Source organism: Myzus persicae, unplaced genomic scaffold, assembly GCF_001856785.1.
Source record: "Myzus persicae strain clone G006 unplaced genomic scaffold, MPER_G0061.0, whole genome shotgun sequence".
Lineage (NCBI taxonomy): Eukaryota > Metazoa > Arthropoda > Insecta > Hemiptera > Aphididae > Myzus > Myzus persicae.
In genome coordinates, this window is record NW_019103986.1 from 139,593 (window position 1) to 162,863 (window position 23,271).

The following is a 23,271-nucleotide window of genomic DNA, read 5'->3' on the forward strand; positions in this document are numbered from 1 at the left end:
TACATGTATTTGATTATCAAATGTTTATTTTATTATTATTCGGTATCCTCGTTGACCCACAGTGGTATAAAATAAAATGTTAGGAGGCCAATACTATTATGTTGTTTTTTTTTTACCAATAATTTATCTTTAAAATATTCTGATTTAAAAGAATTAATTTATTAATATACACTCTAACACTCGTTTCATAGACCTGTTTTTATAAAACATCTACATTACTTGATTTGTTTTACTAATTCAATTAATTTAGGTATCTAATATCTATTGTGTATAGGAAATTCTTATGTTTTTATATTCTGCTATTTTAATCATATTTTCACCTATAATTATGCAATTGTTATAATATTATATAATATGTATCTCATATATCATATTATTGTTACAAGGCATCTTTTAAATTAATACTGAGGTACCGTAAAACGGTGTAAATAGGTAAGTGAAATAATCACTTAGAATCTATGAACGGAATATTCTGTGTATTTAGCTTCTCATATATCAATACATTATACTACACTATTGAAAGAATATCGATTAGAATTTTAATGTAAATATCAAATATCAATTTCTATATCTTACTCCTCGAAATAGTGAAAATTACATTCCTCTTTTTTGGTGCAAATTACATAGTATGTTATATACCTCTATTGAGGGTTAATTTTGGTTCAAATTAACTACACCTTCTCCTGTACATGCCCAAAAGTCCTACACCACCCAAAACATCATTATGACACTTGACACATAAATATATTTAAACATGGTTTTTTTCCTGTAACTATTACAAATTTTATTTTAATGACATACATTATTATCTATACACTTGTAGATAAATTTTCAAAAAGTTGCATTTCGATGTATTGATTTGCCACTGAAATAATTATTGAGTGATACGGGACCCTTAGAACACACTGTAAACATAACATTTGGATAGTACTAAGTATAGGTACATAGTATATGCGGTCTACAAAATTTATATCATATTTATTCTACTCTCGCCCCCCCCCCCCCAAAATAAACATAAAAAAAACATAAAACTCGTGGACTGAGTTAGCAACAAGTCGCCTGCACCTTTAAATAAAAAAAATCAACTATTTTAGAATTTTTGATTGTTTAATAAGTTCTTGATAATTTGGACAAAATTAGATATTTAATCGAAGAATAACAATTTTAGTTATTTTGTTGTAATTTATGTTTAGTATTCATGGGTACTTGAAACTTTTAAAGTATATATTATTTTATTTTATTCTCAAAATAACATTTTAATTTGAGATATTTTCAGTAAAAATTAATTTAACCTCTTGTATTACATATAGTTAATAAATTACTTTAATAGTAACAATATCATAAAATATAGGTAATAATAAATAAAACCTTCTAAAAAGAGTTAAAATATTCTAAGTCTTTTATCATGTATAGAAATCGTATTGTGTATGGAAAATAATAATTTAAGTACCTTAGTATGGAAAGTTTCAATTTTCTACGATTAATATTTTTTTAATGCAACAAAATAATAAAAAATGTTTAAGGATAAATCGTTAATTTATATTTAAATATCCATTATTGTTCAAATATATACTTTATAGACATGTCAAACTCAAAGTATCAGGTGGGCCAAATATATTGAAAAATTTACTATTTGGGCTGCACATAAAAATTTAGAGAAAAAATAAATATTTTGTACAAATTTTTCAATTTTATTCTTTATGTTTACGAATACAGCAATTACAACTAAATAAAAAAATAAAAAAATAAATGAACATTAACATTTAAATAAAATATAAATCATACTAATTATTTATGAAAATATATTGGTGTTGTATAAACTATAAAAAAAACCTATTAATAATTCTTTTTAGACAATATTTGACATCTCTATTCTCCCACCAACTTTTAAATTTCGGGAGAAATATTATTTGACGAAGCTACTTTTAATACTTTTAACTATAATCTATATAGATATAATTATATAAATGTATATAAAACCATCAATAATCCTTATTCGATTATAGTTTATCAGAAGATAAGACAGTATAATAATGTATACCAAATAAACCATTCTCTAAGAATCTAAAATAGTCGTTATACGACATTAATATTTTTTTTTTTTGTCCATTAACATTGGTAGTCGCGGGCCACATAAAAATGAGCCGCGTGTTTGACATGCCTGCTTTAATTATTCATAAAAAATGTATTAGTCTAAGTATTTCTTAAATGTAATTTAGTATAGACACTGATAGTTTAAGTTCCTAATTATGAAATGTTAAAAATGTCTACGATTAATGGTTTTTAAATTGCAACAAAATACCTACAAAAATCGTTATATCTTATATTCGAATATCCAATGTCGTTAAAATTAGAACTCTAATCACTTACAAAAAATATAGGTACCTGTATGTATTGAGACTAAACATTTTTTAAATACCTGAAAAAAAAAACCTATGAAGAATCTTTTATTAAATTGCTTAGCGTTAAGTATTGACACGAAAAATGTTATGAATGTTTAACCACAGAGTAAAATTTGCATATTTTCGTAATTTTTATGAATATAAAAAAACCTTTAATTTCAAATGCGCTTAAAACAAATTGTTGTAGTCCATTAAAATATATAAGAAAGCGGATAAACTGTGAATTCGCAAAGCTAGCGGGACGAACTTGTAGGTTATCATTTACTATTATATATTCTAGGTAGAGAAAAAATGAAAAAAACTGTTATTATTATTATTACTATTATTATTGTTATTCATTACACTGTAGTGTTGAACATTATGCTGTTTTACTTATTATTTATTAACTTAGCGTAAGTGCTGTTTTGTGGTTGTTGAATTTATTAAATGTAACCGTAGTCATTTCCCAACATAATCAGACACCTGATTCTTACATTGTTTAATATTCTGCATGACTAAACTAAGAAATGGTCATCCTTCTATTAATTTGATTAGATGGTTTAAATGCAAAAATTATTGATCTTTAAACATTTTATGTACGGGTAAACATCAAATATGAAATAAACTAAAACTAAAAATCATTTCAATACAATATACAATAAAGTAAAATATCAATCATTCATAATGATTTAGAACTTTCATAATTTTAAATAAAAACCTAATCACCTAATAATAATATGTAAAATATTTATAATGTAATATATTGTTAGTATCGGCAGAGTTATAAATGAGTGTGTATTCAATCGAATCGAATAATTTATGTCATAATTTCATACATAAGACAAATAAATAATTTTAATATTAAATAAAATAATAATATTTGGGGAACATAGACATGATACTAGTTTAAAAAATGTGTAGACGATAACGGAATGTAAATAAGTATTAAGTACTCATACCATTTTTTTTTTTCTGAAGAAAATGAACTGGGGAGGTAAACGGCATAGGCAAAACTCCATTAAAAATATTGGGGCCGCTACTATTTTTCAAATGAACCTAAACCGTGGGGGATTCACACTTCACAATAATTGTTGGATTTTTGGTTGGCCCGCCCCTCCCCGATTTCTAGACTATAGTAATTAGTATTTATCTAATTTTTGAAGGAAAATGGTCCCACCCATGTACTCAACTCGTGTAACGCACTTATCTCGTCCACAGGTAAGGACCTCTACTTCTTCGGCCTGAAGCCACCGAATTGCGGTACCCGAGGCTGGTACCTGCTCGGAGCGGACACGAAAAAGGGTAACGCCGTCGCAATAAAACAAGAGAACGGGATCCCAAAAAAGCAGGCGGGCTATGGTCTGCTGCCAGACGGCCGCGTGCAGGTGGACGGCGGCCTGTTGCCCATCGAGCGTGAAGACTATTGCGTGGACGCGATGCAGGCCGAGCCGAAGACGTCGCCGCCCACGTACACGGGTGTGATGCTCGCCTGTCGACTGGCCGCCGGTGTCGCCGACGCAGTCGGCCCTCTCAAGTTCCGCGAGATACTGTACGGCGCCTACTTCGTGGTCGGCACGATTTTCCTGGCCGCCACGCTGCTCATATACGCCGTGCTGCCCGAACTTCGCGTCACCGTCCACTCGGGCAACCTGATGGCGCACACTGTCTGCCTGTTCGTGTCATACGCCACGCTGGCCGCCACTACGCTCGTCCGCCAAGTGTTCAATCATTGCGCATGCGTCATTGCCGGTAAATTGTGGTTGTCGTTACTTATAATATGCAGGGCTTATTCTTATTTCGGGTTCGGAAAAACGCTCGAATATGTTTACAATTAAACTCTTCGAAAAATGTTCAGACACACTTAAACGAGTAGTAAAAAACCTCGACCTATTACAATAAAAAATCATAATTTTATGAAAAAAAATTATTTCATTTATTTATTTGATTTATAAACAAAACTTAATCAAATCCTAATACTTATTTGTTATTTAAAAATGTTATGATGGTAGATTTTGTTTTTGATAAGACAAAAAAAACATTAGCCGTCAGAGATGCCTGGTAGATGTGAAACATAAAACATATTTTATGTAGAAAATATGCATGAAAATTGAAAAGTTGCAGGTTATTAAAGGAAACACAACATGACATAATTAAAAACAAAATATTCAGATTTTTTAAGAAAAAATATAATTTATTTTGAAGGCTTGATAATGTTTTGCTTCTGTGGTCACGTCAACAGCCGGTCTCACCTACTGCATTAGATGTTTCACATCAAAAAATTGGTACCTTTTTACATAAAATCTACGAACAACTTACATCAAAGCCTTAAAAATGTCTTAGCATTATTTAAAAACATTGTGAAACAAACTTTGAAATCTGTTATCTCTATAGGCTATAACACTGAACGCTTGTAATTGTAAATGGAATTGTAATGTATTGTGTTAAAGTCTCTTTGAAACGTCTATGGCTGAACAAATGTATGTATAGGTGGCTCATACTTTCATACTTCTGTGGTGACAGACTGTCGGCATAGATTTCGTATTTTGTTATACTGCAGGTATACTTGTTTTAATCATAAATCTTTTTGGCGCTGGTGCCCAAAGACAGAATTTTAAAACGGGCCCTCCTTTGTGCTTTGTGTGTGTGTGTGTGTGTGTGTGTGTGTGTGTGTGTGTGCTACTGTAGATCTGCTGTAAATCTATACTGTGTTAGGTATTTTATTTAGGAAATGTTTATGATAATGTATTTATTTTAAGTTATAATTGTACTTAATTTGTTTCAAACATTATTGAGTATGTATTATTTATTATTATAATAGAACTTTTTGGTTTCTTAACAAACGTTTAGAACACATATTATATCCTCATTATATATTATGCCCGCCCGTCCAATATAGTTACCAGCAGTTTAATACAGTACACAATAATACATTTAGGTATGCAATGTGCAATTTATGTACAGTAACTACTAACTACGGACAGTAAATAAATACCTTAATATCAACAATCTTAACTATATGCATTGGTAACTAACGGACGGCTGGACGGACGGAGACAATAGAGATAAGGTGCTTTAAACGAATTGAAGATTAAACTTTCAGAATTTTAGTAGAACAGTTTGGTCGAAATAAACTAAGCAATCTTTGAGAATCCAAAATAATGAAATAAATGTTGAAAAATTCCGAAAAGCAAGTAATATTATTATCGGTAGTCCGAAAAAAAGTCCACGGAAAAAAACCACCGAAAAAAGACCAGAAAAATGTAAAATATAAATGTGAATACATGTACCTATATTCTACTCCTAATTAGTAATTAATAATTCATAAATTATGATTGCTGATATAGGTAATTTTATATACTCATTAATAAGAAACATTTTTTTTACCTATTTTACTTTATTTATTCAACGAAACATTTCAAATATAAATAATTTTTCTGCCCTTTTTTCAGCAATTCATTATAATCACATTTCATTTTAATGTATAAGTACAATTATTATTATTATTACTATTATTATAACCCTCGGTATCGTGGCATACTTTTTGTTTTAAATCTATAATATATATTTATATTATATTCTTAGGATTTAAGACAATTTTAATACATTTTTAACATAATATTAACAGTCCATCTTACATTTAACGTACAACATATCAAAAACTGTTTTGAGTGAGATAGAACCCTGAACCACCCAGGCTGTAGTCCAAACCAATCAATCAAATTTTCACACTATACAGAGGAAAACATTTACTGTTCAACATCGTATTTATTTTTTCGATATCACAAATATGAAAAAAATTATTCAAGTTTGAAATAATGTATTTTTAAACAGCAAGAACTTTTTTTTTGTATTTATGATGCCGAAAAAATAAAAACAATGTTGCACAGTAAATGTTCTCTTATGTTTAGTGTGAAAATTTGGTTGTTTAGCATGGATTACAGCTTGAGTGGTTTTATCCCGTGAAAAACCATTTATGGTATATGTTGTACGTTTGTAAGACAGAGACAACTCATGTTAGTGTGGCGTCCCCTTAATTGTATTTTTAGCATATAATTTATGAAATAATTCTTATAAATTATTTATATTTAATCAAATTTAACGTGCCCGACAATCTCCAGCATAATGATAGGTTATGGGAATTTTTTTTGATAGCTTGGAGATTTTTTTTCCAATTACTGTGCTTAACATATGTTTTTGTACACACATAATTTTTTTTAAATACAAATCCGTACAATACATTATGATATTAACTCTCAACTTTGTGAAAATATGAAATTCGTAGCATGTTAAATATATTTATCATACCTATTGTATGCAAATAATTAAAAACAATGATAGAGGTTACTACTCTACTATTGAAATTAATAATATTAAACCTATAGGCGTAATTAATAACATTTAGACAGGTTCCGTGGATAGGTATCTAGTCATTTGTGCATCTCAGTATCTGATCATTGTAGCACTTAACAATCATAATTCAAAAAAGCGGGTAAGTGGATGTCGTTCTGCTGTACAGTGGGTTACAGCTTACAAGTGGGTCACTGTAATGGATGGTGTTAATACAAAATCATTGCATACGAAAAACGATTTAGAGCGAAGACGGTCTGTTCGCCTATAATATTACTCAGTCATGTAGTATATTTTATAATATAATTGTGATTAAAGTAATTTATTTTAGTATAAGGCATTAGTACTACAGTATAGGTTATATTAATTTTTGCCAAAACAATTACATTTGAAAAGTAATTGTGTGTATAAAATAAAATAGTATACTTTAAAAGTTTTAAGTACCCACAAATAATAATTAATATTTTTAAACTACAACAAAATAATTTAAATCATTATTTTTGGTTATTTAATAAGTAATTTCGTTCAAATTTGAACTCAAAAAAACTATCAAAAAAACTGTGTAGATATTTGTAAATTTTCAATTTGATAAATTTTGTCAAAATTCGAATTTTAAAGTTCAAACGCTCATAAAAATTTACTTTAATTTAGGTACCAGTCGACTTTTTTTGATAAAGGTGACAAACTACTTATGATAAATTTTGTATTTCTAATAATTTTTTATAAATTTCTAACTTAAAATAATTTTGCAAATTGTCGTGCTCTTTACGTATTTTGTAAAATTTCGAATTTAAACGCTTATAAAAAGTGGATTACGCTCAAATTTTTTTTAGTTTCCATTAACAACAATTTAGAGGAATCTTGTATTACTATTTTAAGTTTTTTGACCTAGAGCAAATTTATTTGTTGACATTTTTTCAATTATCTATTTGTTTACGTGAATACAAAAAGATATAGACAAAGAAATAAAAAAAATAGATATCAGAATTTAATGTCTAACAATGAAAACTAAGAAAAAAATTTTCGCCCAACGTGGGGCTCGAACCCACGACCCCGAGATTAAGAGTCTCGTGCTCTACCGACTGAGCTAGCCGGGCCGATGGAAGGATTTCCAGATTTTATGCTTCTATGCTAATGACCCATTTAATATGTATCTTAATATTTCACACTCACTGCTTGGATTTTTGTACATTTTACATTTTTACATTTTTTTTTTTAATCGTGTTAATTGATAAACTATAACGAGCAATGAGCATAGTATTTAGTGTATAGCTTTGTAGGTCTATGAGTATTAGAAGTAACTTAAATTTCTTTAAGACTTTTAATAGTAACTTTAACAAAAACATCAATTCTAATTTTTAACAATGTATCTAAATCTAATGTAAACAATAAATTATTATGCTATAACTTATAAGTATTTACCTAATAAATTATTTTAAGTGAGAAGTGTGTATAATGTATATAATATTATACATTTATACACGTATAGCAGTGACTCGCAACAAAGATTTTCAATTGTTTATTAGTTTATTACTTTCTAGCGTAGGTATTAGGTACTTTTGTATATTTGGGGCAGGTTGTTATTCGTCTAACTTCTCTGAACAACGTTATAATATTGATTTTTTTAATTAAATATTACATTTACTTTTATTTCCCGAAGAATAGGTGCTTATAAGTTATAGGTCGTTGGTTAATTTCTTTTAAACAACAAATAAATACGCACGATTGCATGAACATTATGATAGGTATTCAGAATAATATACCTACCTAATAATTAGATAGGTACCAGACACAGACACCAGTTACCACCTTTACTATATATTTTGAATAGGTGGGTAGGTACATAATTGTATCATATTTAAATATTTTTATTTTATTTTGAAAAAGGTCCTTATCATGTAAAAAACTGTAAATTGTAATTATTATTAGGTAAGTTATTAATTTAATCTATTTTAAAAGTTATCTCCTAAATACTAAATTTATATTTTGTAACAATAATAACTTAATAGTTAATTGAGAATTTAAAATGTGTTAAAGATGAACACATAATTCAATTAAAACATGAATCTGTGGTGAAATAACTAAAACTACCAAATCATAATTGATTTACAGGATATAATTTGTGAAGTCATATGGAAGTGGGAAGTGTAAAATCATGACGTCGAAGAATAATTTTAGTTTTATAAGTAGAGTGAAAATAAACATGTACCTAATAATGTTTGTATCAAAACGATGATATTTTATGAACCTTGAAACCAATAGGAGATATGAAAAATTAAATTTAGCATGATTAAATAAGTAATAATGCATAGTAAATAATATGTTTAAAATGTGTAATCGAAGTGCAATGTGATATAAAATATTATAACGTATTATTAATTTTCGGAATATGTTTCTGTTTATTGTCGATGTCGCTCATAATTTATTTTAATTCACGACATTGAATATTAGTTTTATTTCCAATATTTTTTTAAGCTTAAAGGGTTACTGGTTTGTTATATCCTCACTCTGGTGTGTGAAAACTCTTTAGCCCTGCCAATCGGGTTTGTTATCTTGCCGTCACCAATAATAAGTATGTTAAGTAACCTATTAGGTATATAATATACCTAACAATAATTAAGTATATCGGAAAAGTACCAAAAAGAAAATTGATTTAAATCAATACATTTTATTATGAAACTCGGCATAAGTGATAAGTGGGTAAATTTGTATTTACCGTTAATTATTAATGACATATTATACCTACTGAGTACTGGTATCCACTTTTGTTTGAACAATTGAAAATTAAAAAATATGACTTTATTTATTCGCCTATTTCCTATTTCATTCCTATTGATTATTGTGATATTAAGTATTTAATATATTTAAGCTTATAATATAACTTATTTGCATAAATTAAATAATGCGCAACTAATGATTGATACGCGCGTCATGTTTTTATTCTAAAAATAATAATAATAATTGTTTATTTAAATACGTTTGTCTAATGTCTAATCATCTAATGTATGTAATTAATTTTCTTAAATTTACGTTTTATAAGTTAATAAAATATATTATAGTATCTAGAAGCTTAATTTTACTATTAACATATTCATCAACACATTTTGTCTCGAAATAATTAATTTTAAAAGTAATAGGTATTTAACCACAAATGAAAAACTAGTTTTCAATAGAGAATTTGATTGGCTTATATTAATTTATATGTATACAATGTATAGCGTATACTTTACATAGGTACTAATTTATCGTTTTTCTTATGAAATACTTGAGCCACTGCATAGTGTCATATTATTATGCATAAAAATGCTGTCGAATACAATATTAATGTTTCGTAAAATTGCTACATTTTTTTTTGTTTAGGTTTCGTCATACAATTTTCATTCCTTGCAGCATTTTTCTGGCTAAACGTCATGTGTGCAGACATCGCATGGACATTTAGGTCAGTATAACATTTATATCAATTATACGAAAATGTAAATAAAGTTTATTTTTTAATAAATTATACATAAATGTACGTTTTATTACAGTGGATTCAGACTACTTTTGTCCTCAAATAAAATTGAAAACGAGAAGAAAAAATATGTTATTTATTCAGCTTATGCGTGGGGCTGTAGCATTGGAATTACAATTTTAACAGCTATCGCGGAATTCACCAAATTATTTGGCGATAGTAGTTATAAACCAAATTTTGGCAATTATGATTGCTGGTTTTCTAGTACGTAATATGTATAACTCTATTGAGTATCTATATAAAAAGATTAAGTGCCCAGCAAAATGCGATTCGATGTGATAAAAACAATAATTCGATCGAAAGGCGTGCACTGCTTTTGTTTAATACTGTTAACCAAGTGTTTATTAATGTTTTTGTTTTTAATTATTCATTTTTGTTTTTCAGATAAGTTGTCAGTCGGTGTATTCTTTTATTTACCAATTGGGTTACTCCTATCGACCAATTTTATACTGTTCTTGTTCACTGCTTTTAGAATTGTGTTCATCCGAAGGGGTACGTCAAAAGTATTGAATCGTCAAAATAACCACAATGATATGAGGTAAATAAGTTTGAAATCTTGTTATTTTTTATATTTAAAACATCAGTGCCTGTTGCAGTGGGGCGAAGAAGATCTAACTAAAAATAGTCCTATTTAATTTTTCTTAAAACCGATAGGAAGAACGCGGATTTTTATTTTTATTGCTTATTAAATTACGAGTATAGCTTTACGTATACTCACGTCTGACATAAATCATAGTGTTATTATTATTTATAGGTGTATTAATTACATACGATTTGTACATAGAAAAAAAATAGCCAATATTACGTCTTTTTTTCAATTGTGAAATAATACCTAACGATTTAATATATTCCTCTATTTTATTATTGTAATTGCTTGATTCAATTTGCATTCCGGCATGCGGTTGGACCAATATAAATTGTTTTATTGCTCAACACATGATTTACACATAAATTATAGGGTAGACAACCAAAAAGTCCGTGGTTTAAAAGTCCGACGCTATGTGATGGACAACTAACGTTCCAATTAGTACTAATATTAATACAAATTGTAATTAAATGTAATTATCAGATAAAATAAAATTAACAAAATAATATAATCTTATAGTTGTTACCAATATAGGAAATATCATAACTAGTAAGTGATACCTCTATAGCTGAGTATAAGTAAAACTAATTTTTTGGGGTTCTGAACACTGCTCGAATTGCAATAATCAAAATATACTATTATACTTTTATCTTAATTATCTGGTACATATAGATATAGAGATATCTATAGTCTATAGGTATTAGGAAGGTTTGCATATAGCTGTCATTTTTGTCAGTACTCATTAATTCAATATAGTTCGTTGGTTATATAAATAATAGGTACCAGCCGAAGTTCAATTGTTTTTACTAAGAGAAATTTGTCATAATATTAGGACGAGGCCTAAACAAAAATGATATACATTTTTTTACATCAAATTATTTTTTAGGACGATAGTAAATTAGACTGAGAAATTATTATTTATTATGTATTATGTTTATTGTTTTTGTACGAATAGTTGATTCAATTTTTTTTTATATGATATTGATTTAGTAACTATAATCATTGCATTTTTTTAAAACTATTTATTTTAATTATTCTTATAATATATATGTGTATAGAAACAGGACTTTTAGGCTTCAGACTTTTCTATTTCGGACTTAATTCCTAGGACTTTTTTCATCTCGATTTAAATTACACATGTCTAATATGATGATATATTTTATGTTAATATGTATCTACTTTAGACAATTATACAATTATTTATTCTTAACACATTTTGTTCACTGTTTTTTAATAACACATTTTACTACAACTGGAAATTACATAAAACGACTCCACGTCTTACATCATGTTACTTTATTAATATTCGATTTAAAACTATACATCTAGAACATTTGTGAAGTAAATAGGTAAAAACCTGAATGGTACACAAATTTTGGAATAAAAATCTCCAGGCGAACAACTCCGGAAAAAAAATTCCCAGACTACTTACAATATTACCCAAACAAACACATGCAAATTATTGAACTTTGTATCAAGTTTGTGAGTGGCAAAATAAATATTCCAAATCTTTTGAATTTGGTAAGCCACAATATTAGGAGAAAATCTAATAATCAATAGTGGGTTAACAATTGTTTGATAATTATTTTATTATTTGTATTCTTTAACATATTATTGGACGTAAGTAAACGATCATTTGAAATGATAATATTATGTTTTTAAATTTAACTGTGAGTAACTACCTAAATTAATTGACTATTATTTGATAGTTATTTTGTTATTATTATTTGACGTATTCGAAATATTTTTTTTTCTTTGATTACCTACCTTCATTAACTATTCTTTGATAATTATTTTAATTTTAATTTCATAATATTTTAAATATTTCTTTTGTCTATATAAAGTAAAACTTGTAAAAACCCTTCCTAATAATATTTTATTTCCATTATAGTCAAAACATTATAAGAAACGTAGGTTTGTAATATTTAAATTTTCAATCCTTAGCTATAAAAATTGAATATTTTCTAAATTGTAAGTATATATTACTACACTATAAGTATATATTATTGTAACTAAATATTAATAATGTTGGTAATTACACTAAGTTATTAAAATTAAAAAATATATTTGTTCAATAATTGGCACGTTTTAATTACCGCGATACAGACGTCACACATCTTTTTTAATAATATTTTGGTATAAGGAACTATGTGTATATAGGTACCAATTGGAAATTTCGATCACCATTTAAAAAGCAAAACTCAAAATCAAAAATGTACATGCATTTTACTCAATTACATTACATTGATTCAAACACAATTTTTACCCAATTCTATAATAAAATCTTGTACGATGTAAAATAGAATTCCTACAACTTTACGTTCTAACATTTTACTACATGTATATTTCAAATTATGTCGGTCACGTGTTGGACCTCGTGTGGTACTTATAGAATTCAGCTTAAAGGTTGTACATCGACGTGTGCGGTATGCTGGCCGCAGGGAGTCTGGTATTCTTAACAATGTGCTGGGTAAACTATAGGAGGGTTCGCACGCCACACACTTTTTGTGTAAAATGTACATCAAGCCGAAGGTCAGGTTCTTGGAATCCAATTATAAAATATAAACCCATGAAAATATACCGATAAGAGGGTGAATAGCGATTACAACTATATATATATTACAATACCTATAATAATGCACTAAAGAAATTCCACTCAAAGCAATATAATATTATTCCAAAAACAAGATACATTGGGACCAGTTCTATAACGCTTTCGACCGCTATAACAATATATTATCGACCCTTGTCATACCGAGTCGTTTCCGCCCGCCAGAGTGTCACCATTCAAGACGTATCTTTGACCCATCAATACGTTAAAATATATTTATTCACAGGCAGTTCAAAGAAACTAACATAATACTCACAAAAGAAACATATTATCAAAACGAAGGAATGATGTTCAGAAAAGGTCCCATGCATTTGAGTGAACAGCAGTAAATAAGGTTATCGTATATCAAATGTAAAAGTGATTTCTAAAAACATTCCTATTCTTCCATTATGGCTTACTACATAATTTATTATTTCCTTATGTAGAAGATTAAAAATATGCACCTGAAAATAACAATACCTATTTTACTTGTTTGTTATCGCCCCGCCATCGGATGACCGTCTTGGCGTCTTTCTCTACTTACCCATTGACCCCTTGCACTCGCCCCTGCTCATTTTTAATTACTAATATCATGTCTATGGCTTACTATATTTTGAATAGTATAAAATGTTTCTTTTTGCCTTTTTTGAGCTTATCAGTAATCATAGTAAAAATTATAATCAACAGTTATGTAATAACGAAAATACAAATTATCAACAATTATATACTTAGTATCTAAGTCTAGCCGTCTAGGATATTTTGCGCCGTAAAAATATAGAATCTCCAGATTTTAGAAACACACTGCTGTATATTCGCCGTCGAGTCTGAGAGGGTTTTTCACGGTGTTACTAGTTCTCCCATACGGCGTAGCCTGTGTAAAATTTATTTTTTTTTATAAATATATTTGTTAAAAAGTGTGTACTTATACCATGTATGTACTAATTATACTAGTAATATAATATGTAATAAAATAACGGCGAAAGTCTCCAGTAAAAACGTTCCTGGAAAAGTACCTGTTAATAAAATTATATGAAGAACGAAATTATACATTAATTGTTAATTGATAATTGTTATTTTTATTTGTGAGTACATTATTTAATATTTCATATGTTACTGGTGTATAGGTTAATTTTAAAAGTTACATTGACAAAATTACATATACATTTAATCTGATTTCAGCCTTATATTATGCCCTATAATTGCTATATTAGTTGAGAATAAATAAACACTCAATTTTCCTCTAGTAAAGCCAACGGAAATAAAAGTCCATGCGAGTGCCATGGCATTTTACTTTTTTGTATTAATCAAATATTTCGTTAACTATAGTTCGAAAAAAACATTATACAATTATAGTACATAATATAGATAACAGGTAATTATCATAAATAATAATAATAACTAATGGCCTAGAAGCCGATGTTAGTAAGATCAATAATAAAAAAAAACAGTAAGACCGTTTTTGTACAATGTATGGATTGTCCATTCCCCCTGTATTAAATTTGAGCAACGAAATAATATTATAGGTACTACCACATGTTTTGTATTGACTTATTTCATTATTATTTTTATTGTTGTGTAATTTTTGTATACACGTGGTATATACCTACAATGGCTAAAACTGATGTTTCTTGACTGTAGGCTCTAAATAGCATTAACTACCTAATAACTTAATATAAAACAAATAATAACTAATAACACAATATAATATGCATACATGTGTTCATATTTATATTTAATTTTTTTTCGGTGGACTTTTTCCGTCGGCTTTTTTCCATGATTCCACTAAAATGGCTTAATTGTATTATATTTTAATTAATATTATGTCACTAAAATGTAAATTTACTGTTATGTTTTTTATATGATTTTAATAACGGGCCCGTTTTTTCGTCAACCTTTTTAACTACCTACCGGGCTACAACACGCAACACGACTGACCACTAAACACATTTTTTATGACACGATTGAACAAATTTGTCGTCGTATTCAAGGATATTCAATTATACATAATAACTCTGCAATGTTGTCATGTTCAATTTTGAACTATATTATACAAAAAGTATGGTAAGAGTTAAAAAATAACATGATTTCATAGTCAATAATAGACAAATTTCATAGATCTACTAATTCATCTATTTGATAATAATTATAGAAAATAGTAATATATAAATAATAAAGTTTGAACTTGATAATAATAATAATAAATTTAATTTATATATCTTAATATCTGTTTCGTGTATAGTAGATAATTCGTATTCTTAGAATTTGAATATTGGTTACTGAAAGACCACCATAACAGGCTCAGACTTCAACGGATCTAAGACTTCCCCCTCCCCCAAGACTTTTCGCTCCCGAGTCCCGATATACCTAATGGATGTTTCCCCATAAACGAGACAAATTTTCCCCGGACAAAAAAAAAAAATATTAAACAATATTAATAATATACAATGAAAAAAAATTTGCACAATTAAATTAATATATAAATATAAATCAATAATACGTCATAATAACACTTTTGCTATTTGCCTAATGCCAATGTAAATCCACTAATATGAATATTAAAATTATTTAATATTATACAAATTATAAATATGATATAATTAAAAAATACAAATCAAAAAGCCTTAATAATATTTTTTATTTTGGTACCAAATGTAACTCACGGAAATTAAAAAATTTTAAATATCATAATTTTAAGAACTTTCACATAACTTGTTTAACCTGTCGTCTTTAACTAAATTATAACGAAAAGCACTTACTCTATAATTTAAAATAATTATTGATGCACTTGAGTTGCTCATCTGTAGAACCTAAGTAAATACGGCTTGAATGAAAATATTCAATAGATGCCGATATGATGATTGTACATTATATTTTACATGTATATTTCGGGTAAAACAAAAGAACCTATTTTCCAACCTATTTGTATGTGTAATTCTTCGTTTCCAAGCGGTTTTTAATAAAAAATAATAAACTATAATTCTAAGTACAATTGAAAAAGAATTTGATAACCTTAATATTTTGGTGGTGTATTTTAAATAGTATTGTATACTAAATACTTATAAAACAAGTAATTATCTTAATATTAACAATCGTTATTAAATATTTTAATACAGACAATATAACTATGTACTAATAGTAACTAAGAACAATATTATACTTAATGGCTTATGAATAAATAAATATCTTAATATCAACAGTTGTAATTGTAATTAACGGATGGATGAAAATAAGGTGTTCTAAAGTTATGGTTATTCAAATAAGTAAAAATATAACTTTAAGCAAACATATAATAAACATTTTGTAAATAAAATATCTAACATAGAGATCTACACGCACACAAAGAGGTCCTGTTTCAAAATCCTGTCTTTAGGTACCGACGCCATAAATATGTATATGATAAAAACTCGTATACCTGTACAACAAAACACGAAACCCACCCTTGGGTCGCCGACAGTCTGCCGCCACAAAAGACAAATATTATATTTCACCTGCCTAAATATTATAGGTACATTTGTATTTATTCTATCGTGGACGTTTCAAAGACATTAACACAATACATTAAAAATCCATTTAAAATTACACGAGTTCGGTATTATGGGGGTATAGATTTGATAGGTTATCGTAATTTATGTAAAAGTGATTTCAAAACTATTTTGAACCGTCTAGTCCATTGTGGTTTAGTATTTTTTTTATCTGCAGATCTTATTGTAGGGTAGACGGAAAAAATAAAAAAATAAACCTTGAAAATAAAAACCGTCATCAAAATACTATGCACCGATCGAGTGCATTATTTTGTGTGCGCGCGCGCGCGCGCGTGTGTGTGTGTGTCGTGTGTCGTGTACTGTAGATCGATAAGCAATGGTTGGAAGTAGGTAGTGATATGGGATTCATGTGTAATGTGTATGTGTATGAGTGTGCTTATAAACAATGAAAGAGTAATAATTAAACAATAAATAAATGAATTTAAATCTGGTAAATGGTAAAAAATATGACAGTTAATAAAAATAAATATATTACTATAGGGACTGGATGTTGGTGCTCTAAAAAACCTATTCAAATTAACTAAAAAATACATTTATACAAAAGAAAAAATTTCCTAGAAAATCGTTTATTATATTAATGACTTAAATACTTAAATTTTACTTATCCCTGTTTTAATTTAGGAAACAATTAAAAATTGTATTTAAGGTATTTTTCGTAATAATATGTTAGTAAAATTAAAATATTCATAACTGTATATTTTGAAGAGTTAAACAAATATAAAATTATAGTAATGAACTCGTAGAAATTCTCTTAATTGTTAAAAAAAAGTAAAATTAAAAATTACAGTTATCTGTACAGATTGACGGATGTTTTTGAAACTCATTTTAATCTAGGAAATCATCTTCTATGATATTAAAAAAATATGTAAAAGTCATCGACATCCGGTCCTCTAAGTTTTATGAAATACCTAGTTTAATCTTCAGCAACACAAAAATATAATTTACAATACTAGGTTACAATTGGTATTAATGTATAATAATACGAAATATAATACGAAATATAATTACATTAATTACATATTATGATAAATATCAATTGATCTAAAGAATATAAATTAAACTGTAGCACTTATGGCTTTATAGAAATTGTTCTACTTTATAAGGGCACATATCTTCATATTTAGCTATAATAATGTAACAGTTATGGAAATATAATAAATAAAATGGCATTGCTTGACCAACGATATATAATACTTGAATAATATGCGTCTTCTCTGTTCCTACATTAATATTATAATTAAACAATAATAATTTTATCTATTGTAGCGTGAATCTGGCAAAGAGGTGAATATAGTAGATCAATGGTCAGACACAATTACTGGAATCATAGAAAAATAAGAGTGAATCAAAGTTAGAGATTCAAAAATAAGAGGTCAGTTTTCCTCCTCGCATTCCAAATAGATGGCGTAAAATATGTTGTTAAGTGTGTGCGTGTCCGGTGACCGGGTGAAAAATATAGGTCGCTGGACGCTGGTCTTATTTGCCTCACTGCGCGTAGAGTGGTGATGTGTGAATGACAACCTCATTAAATTGGTGATTTAATTTTACTCCAGAATGGCTCAGCGTGCATAGTTGACGAACAATAATTATTCTCACTAATTATTATGACGTAGTTCTATTCACGAAGACTACAGACAGTATTATTTCACTAGCTGCTATCACCTATACATTAATTATATTATATTATACATGTAATTATATTGTAATCATAATATCTTTGTATTTTATATTTAAGTGAAATGAAAGCTAAATTGTTTGTAGATTTTCCACTCGTATGTCGGTTTTGGCCGGTTGACACTACTAGTAGGGTGAACTTTTCCACTCCGGGAAATGGTGTCCGAAAAGCTCCCTAGGCCCCACCCCCCTCAAACGGCGTGGTTTGTTGATTTGTCATCATCGTGTCGTGTTCGCAGGTTGTCGCTGTACTTAAAGCTGTTCTGCCTGATGGGCGTGACCTTCGTTTTCGAAGTGATCTCGTGGGCGGTCGAGGCACCCGCTTACTACTGGTACGCAACGGACGCGATCAACTCACTGCGCGGCGTGTTCGTGTTCTTCATATTCTGCTGGAAGCGTTCGGTGCTCAACCTGCTCCTGGCCCGGGCGCCCGAGCCGGCCCGCGAGCGGTTCGTCCGGGCGTTCGGCGTCCGCGAGCCGCACCGGTACCCGAGCTTCTCGTCGTCGTGCCAGCCCAACAACTTCGGCGCCGCCGTCCACACCAGCACGCGGACGCACAGCAGCGCAACGGCGTCGGCGCAGGCGGCCAACGGATTGCAGCTGTCGCAGTTCGGCAGTTCGGCGTCGTTCGCGGCGCGCAGGAACTCGTCGGGGCGACAGTGACGACGCGACTCGTCGACCAACTAAGATAATAATATACAGAGGGATCGTCGCGAAACGATTGGCGGGCGTGCGGGGTGGTGTTTCTCTCGAAATGTGTACAGCGCATAGATAATGCACACGTGGATAGTACACGAATCGCGTTTACATAAGTCAGAACGAAGAGCATACTATAATAATATTCTCATATAGCTCCGTCTTCTGCACATGATCGTTCACTAGTTTCAATAGTGTGCAGTTAGTTTTGATGTTAGGTCCATTCGCTCTGAGATCAAAACTAATAGCACACCATTGAAACCAGTGAACGAAAAGTTTGGTAGTCATACGTGTGTAAGACGGCGGCAACACATGCGACGTGCTCTTAGGGTGGGTTTCCACTAAACACTTGTGCCGTGTACTCGAAAAAAGTTCAGCTATGTCCTACAACACAGTAACATGGTTAATCGGGTGGTAACTTAACCAACTAATCATAGCAAAGAATTTACGCGAAAGTCTATGATGAAACCCACTTTTATATACTAGTTACCATAAAGCGGTTACATGAAATTGAGGTTGTGGTATTATGTATTAATAAACAACACTACTGTTAATAATAATATGTGGAATGTCAACTTTATGACAAATTATATTAATTATAGTCATTACAATGATAGGTTAGTAAAAGTTAAAAAAAGTTATAATATTGAAATTAACTTAATACAAAATCTGACAGACAGTGGATTGATAAAATGTTTATTTTATCATAAACGACACCCTTGTAATATAACCATTATGGTAACTAGTATATTTTTCGAACCCGGATCAAGTGAGTTGGGTATTGCACGAACGTTTTTATGAAAATATGAAGTGTGTCGATAAAATTATTTACATACTTACCGATAATAATATAATTACATTTTTTTTTAAACCTTTAGAATGACAAAATAAAAATAACATACATTGTAGGGCGTTGTCGTTTTGAAGATTGTCGCTAAGGCATATCACAAATTATGCATATATTTATTGTGTCCCGAAATATTTAAGTCCAACGTCTGGGTGCATGTATATAATATTTAAATAGTCCAACGGTGCACAACGACTTGGCGTTTTACACAATTATCGAATCGTTACCAGGCATACTTTTCAAGGCCAAAAGCTGCAAAAACGTTATTCTTTTTACAAATAATTTTTTCTATATATGAACAATAACTAATAAGTGATAAAAACAATTGCAATTCCTAGTTTATTATACATAAATAAACATTTCTTTTTTGGTTTGTTCACGTCCTTTAGTGAATCGGTTATAGCACTATAGCACTGGCCACCACTGCGTGTATATTTATTATAAAAATGTCTTATCCAAGTAAATCTTATCTATGATAGGTTGGCAGACTTACAGTATTTTTTTTTTTTGCCTTTCTTTGCAACACTATACAGTGCTCCCGCTATCGGTCTGTTGCACCGGATAAGATATCATATTATAATATGTAGATAAATACTTACCGTGTAGCCAAAAGGTGAAATCCGCCCATAAGACCATCACGGTACATACTTTTAAGAAAACTTATCAATCCTCATGTCGAGCCCTCTATATCTGAGTTCATGGCCTCCGTTATAAGGATCACCGATGACGGTTTTGTGGGGAGGGGGTACGCCCTACAGCAGAGTCTGCTGTGAACGTGTATAATAAGGGTCGCAAGACAGGTCTACACTCCACACCCCTCCACCACCGCTCATCCCGTACGAAATTTACGGTAATATACGGCTTGCAACCATTATTCCACAATATATAATAATATAACATATTTTATTTCATCAGATAATCCGACCTTAGACGCTGATTATATTCTATAGGCGTACACTCCACTCTAATCGTTTATATATATTTATCGTTATATGAAATGAAAATCTGGTGTTACTTATTTTTTTCTGTGGAATGCGGTATTTTTTATTTTAAGCCGATTCACGTGTGTACTTGACCACCCGTCGTTTGGTCCGTCTGTCCACCCTCCTCTCCACACCCTCTGTATCGGACCCTCACCGACTGTCGCCAGAACCATCACACAATGCACCCGGCTGGCGGCGGGACACTAACATAAAATGTATACTATCTACTGCGTATTATATTATAGGTTATTATAGGTTATATTATATGGTTTTCCAACATTTGTTTGTCCCTTCGATTTATTGTTATTTTTTTCTCAAAGGTTTTAACATATTTTCCGACACGATGCGGCCGGCCCCGAGGGGTTTTCGTCCGACCCAACCAATTTTGAATGTCTGCACATGGTTAATATATCATGTGCCGGTACGACCCATTTAGACACTTTATATGACCTGTGTATATATATATATTTTTTTCTTATTATATGGTTTTATAAATTGATTTTATGTATTTCTCGGCCTCGAAGGTTTTCATATTTTCTATAACGCTTTTAAAACACGATTTCTGAACATTATTATAATGACCACCCCCCGTGGGACCGTAAATATTTTACTCTTGACAACGGTACGATATATTATTCTAAGGTGTACCGTGTATGGATCGTCTGTATTGTATGTTCTTGGAACGACACTTGTCAAAGAATTATCTTTTTCATCCGTGTCCTAAAAGCACGTATTTTAAACACCCCCAATGTACTATAATTTATATTGGGATCTTGTATAGCTACCCTCCGAGAGACCGTAAACTGCACACGTGTTGCTCCACCATATATATTTAACACTTGACACCTTTTTCAGAATTATTATGATTTTTTTTCCATTTTAAAAATATAATTATAATTCTACCATATGTCTTGTGGCATAAACTAGGTTTTAAAACTAAATAGATGAATTATGTGAAGCATATTGCGGTGATCTCCAATATTTCTTTCAAATGTTTCTTTTTTGTAAGTCCGCTTTTCAAATGACTACCTAGACAAAGGGAAATCATACATCGGTGTTTTCACAAACGGGCAATCGAAATTTCAAATTTACACATTCAAATTCTTCACGTCATTCATTTTTATCTCGTAAAAAAATACAAATATTGCGGTGAGTAAAATTCAAATTATGGTGAAGTTTTGTGTACAACGGAACCACAAGAGAAGGTATCCAATTGATACCTAAGCATATTGTACTATAAACTTATATCTAAAACTATATTAAATTGCAGCGAGCAGACTATTATAAAAAGAATATTTAAAAGTTTATAAAAGAATTTATGTGTATGATAGTATACAATCAAATAACGAGTTTAACACGTCAAGAATATCGTTGTCTGTATACATCTAACGATTCATTATCATTTATCGTGTCTATATTATAATATTATGTTACGGTCGTTCCTGAAAAACGCAGTAAAATAAAATAACTCTGGATCGTAACTAATGGAAAACATGTGTACATGATCTGGCTTTAGGATAATGAAAGGAAGCTCATTAATTCGTTTTTTCCTATTACCACGTTTGATTATACATTTAAGAGACTCGTCATGTATAGTGAGACCATCGTTATTGGAGAACTTTTTTATCAGATATAATTATAATAATTTTTTTTCTCGGAATATCAGATTATAAGCCACATATATAATATAATATACAATCGAGAGGAGAGATGCTTAGTTTTGTCTGCACGCTCGTGACCTTTCGCGGCCACGAAAATAGTCTTATTATCTATTATCATTTATATATATAATACAAATATAATAGAGACTACAATATTATAAATATCAGACAACTACTTCTGATACTATGTTGGATTATAATATTATAATTTATTGAACCATCGATCAAATTTATAATATCATTAATACTATTTTTTGTATAATTATTTTAATCATTGTAATCATTATAATACCGTGCTATATTGTATCATTTTATATTATACACATAAAATATGTTGTATTATATATTTTAGTCGCTGTCTAGTCTTTCCCACTTATCATCAGCCATCACGTTCACCAATTAAACATATAATGTTGATCTCGGGTAGGTACATTGATTTTTTTGACTTTCAAC

General features: G+C 29.6%; 1 protein-coding gene and 1 non-coding gene across 4 annotated transcripts in view; one reads left to right on the top strand and one right to left on the bottom strand.

Moving 5' to 3' along the window:
* The window catches only part of LOC111037234 (probable G-protein coupled receptor Mth-like 3), a 33,084-nt gene extending 12,021 nt beyond the window's left edge, over positions 1-21,063 (top strand). For all 3 annotated transcript variants that reach the window (XM_022319644.1, XM_022319645.1, XM_022319646.1), the window contains exons 4-8: positions 3,600-4,130; positions 10,089-10,167; positions 10,256-10,443; positions 10,624-10,777; positions 18,871-21,063. In XM_022319644.1, the coding sequence (XP_022175336.1) occupies positions 3,600-4,130; positions 10,089-10,167; positions 10,256-10,443; positions 10,624-10,777; positions 18,871-19,294 (1,376 nt within the window). In that variant the 3' untranslated portion in view covers positions 19,295-21,063. The remainder of the gene's footprint in view (positions 1-3,599; positions 4,131-10,088; positions 10,168-10,255; positions 10,444-10,623; positions 10,778-18,870) is intronic.
* Trnak-cuu lies at positions 7,753-7,825 on the bottom strand. Its single transcript has one exon. It is a non-coding gene; the product is annotated as a tRNA-Lys (tRNA).
* Positions 21,064-23,271: the final 2,208 nt, after the last annotated feature.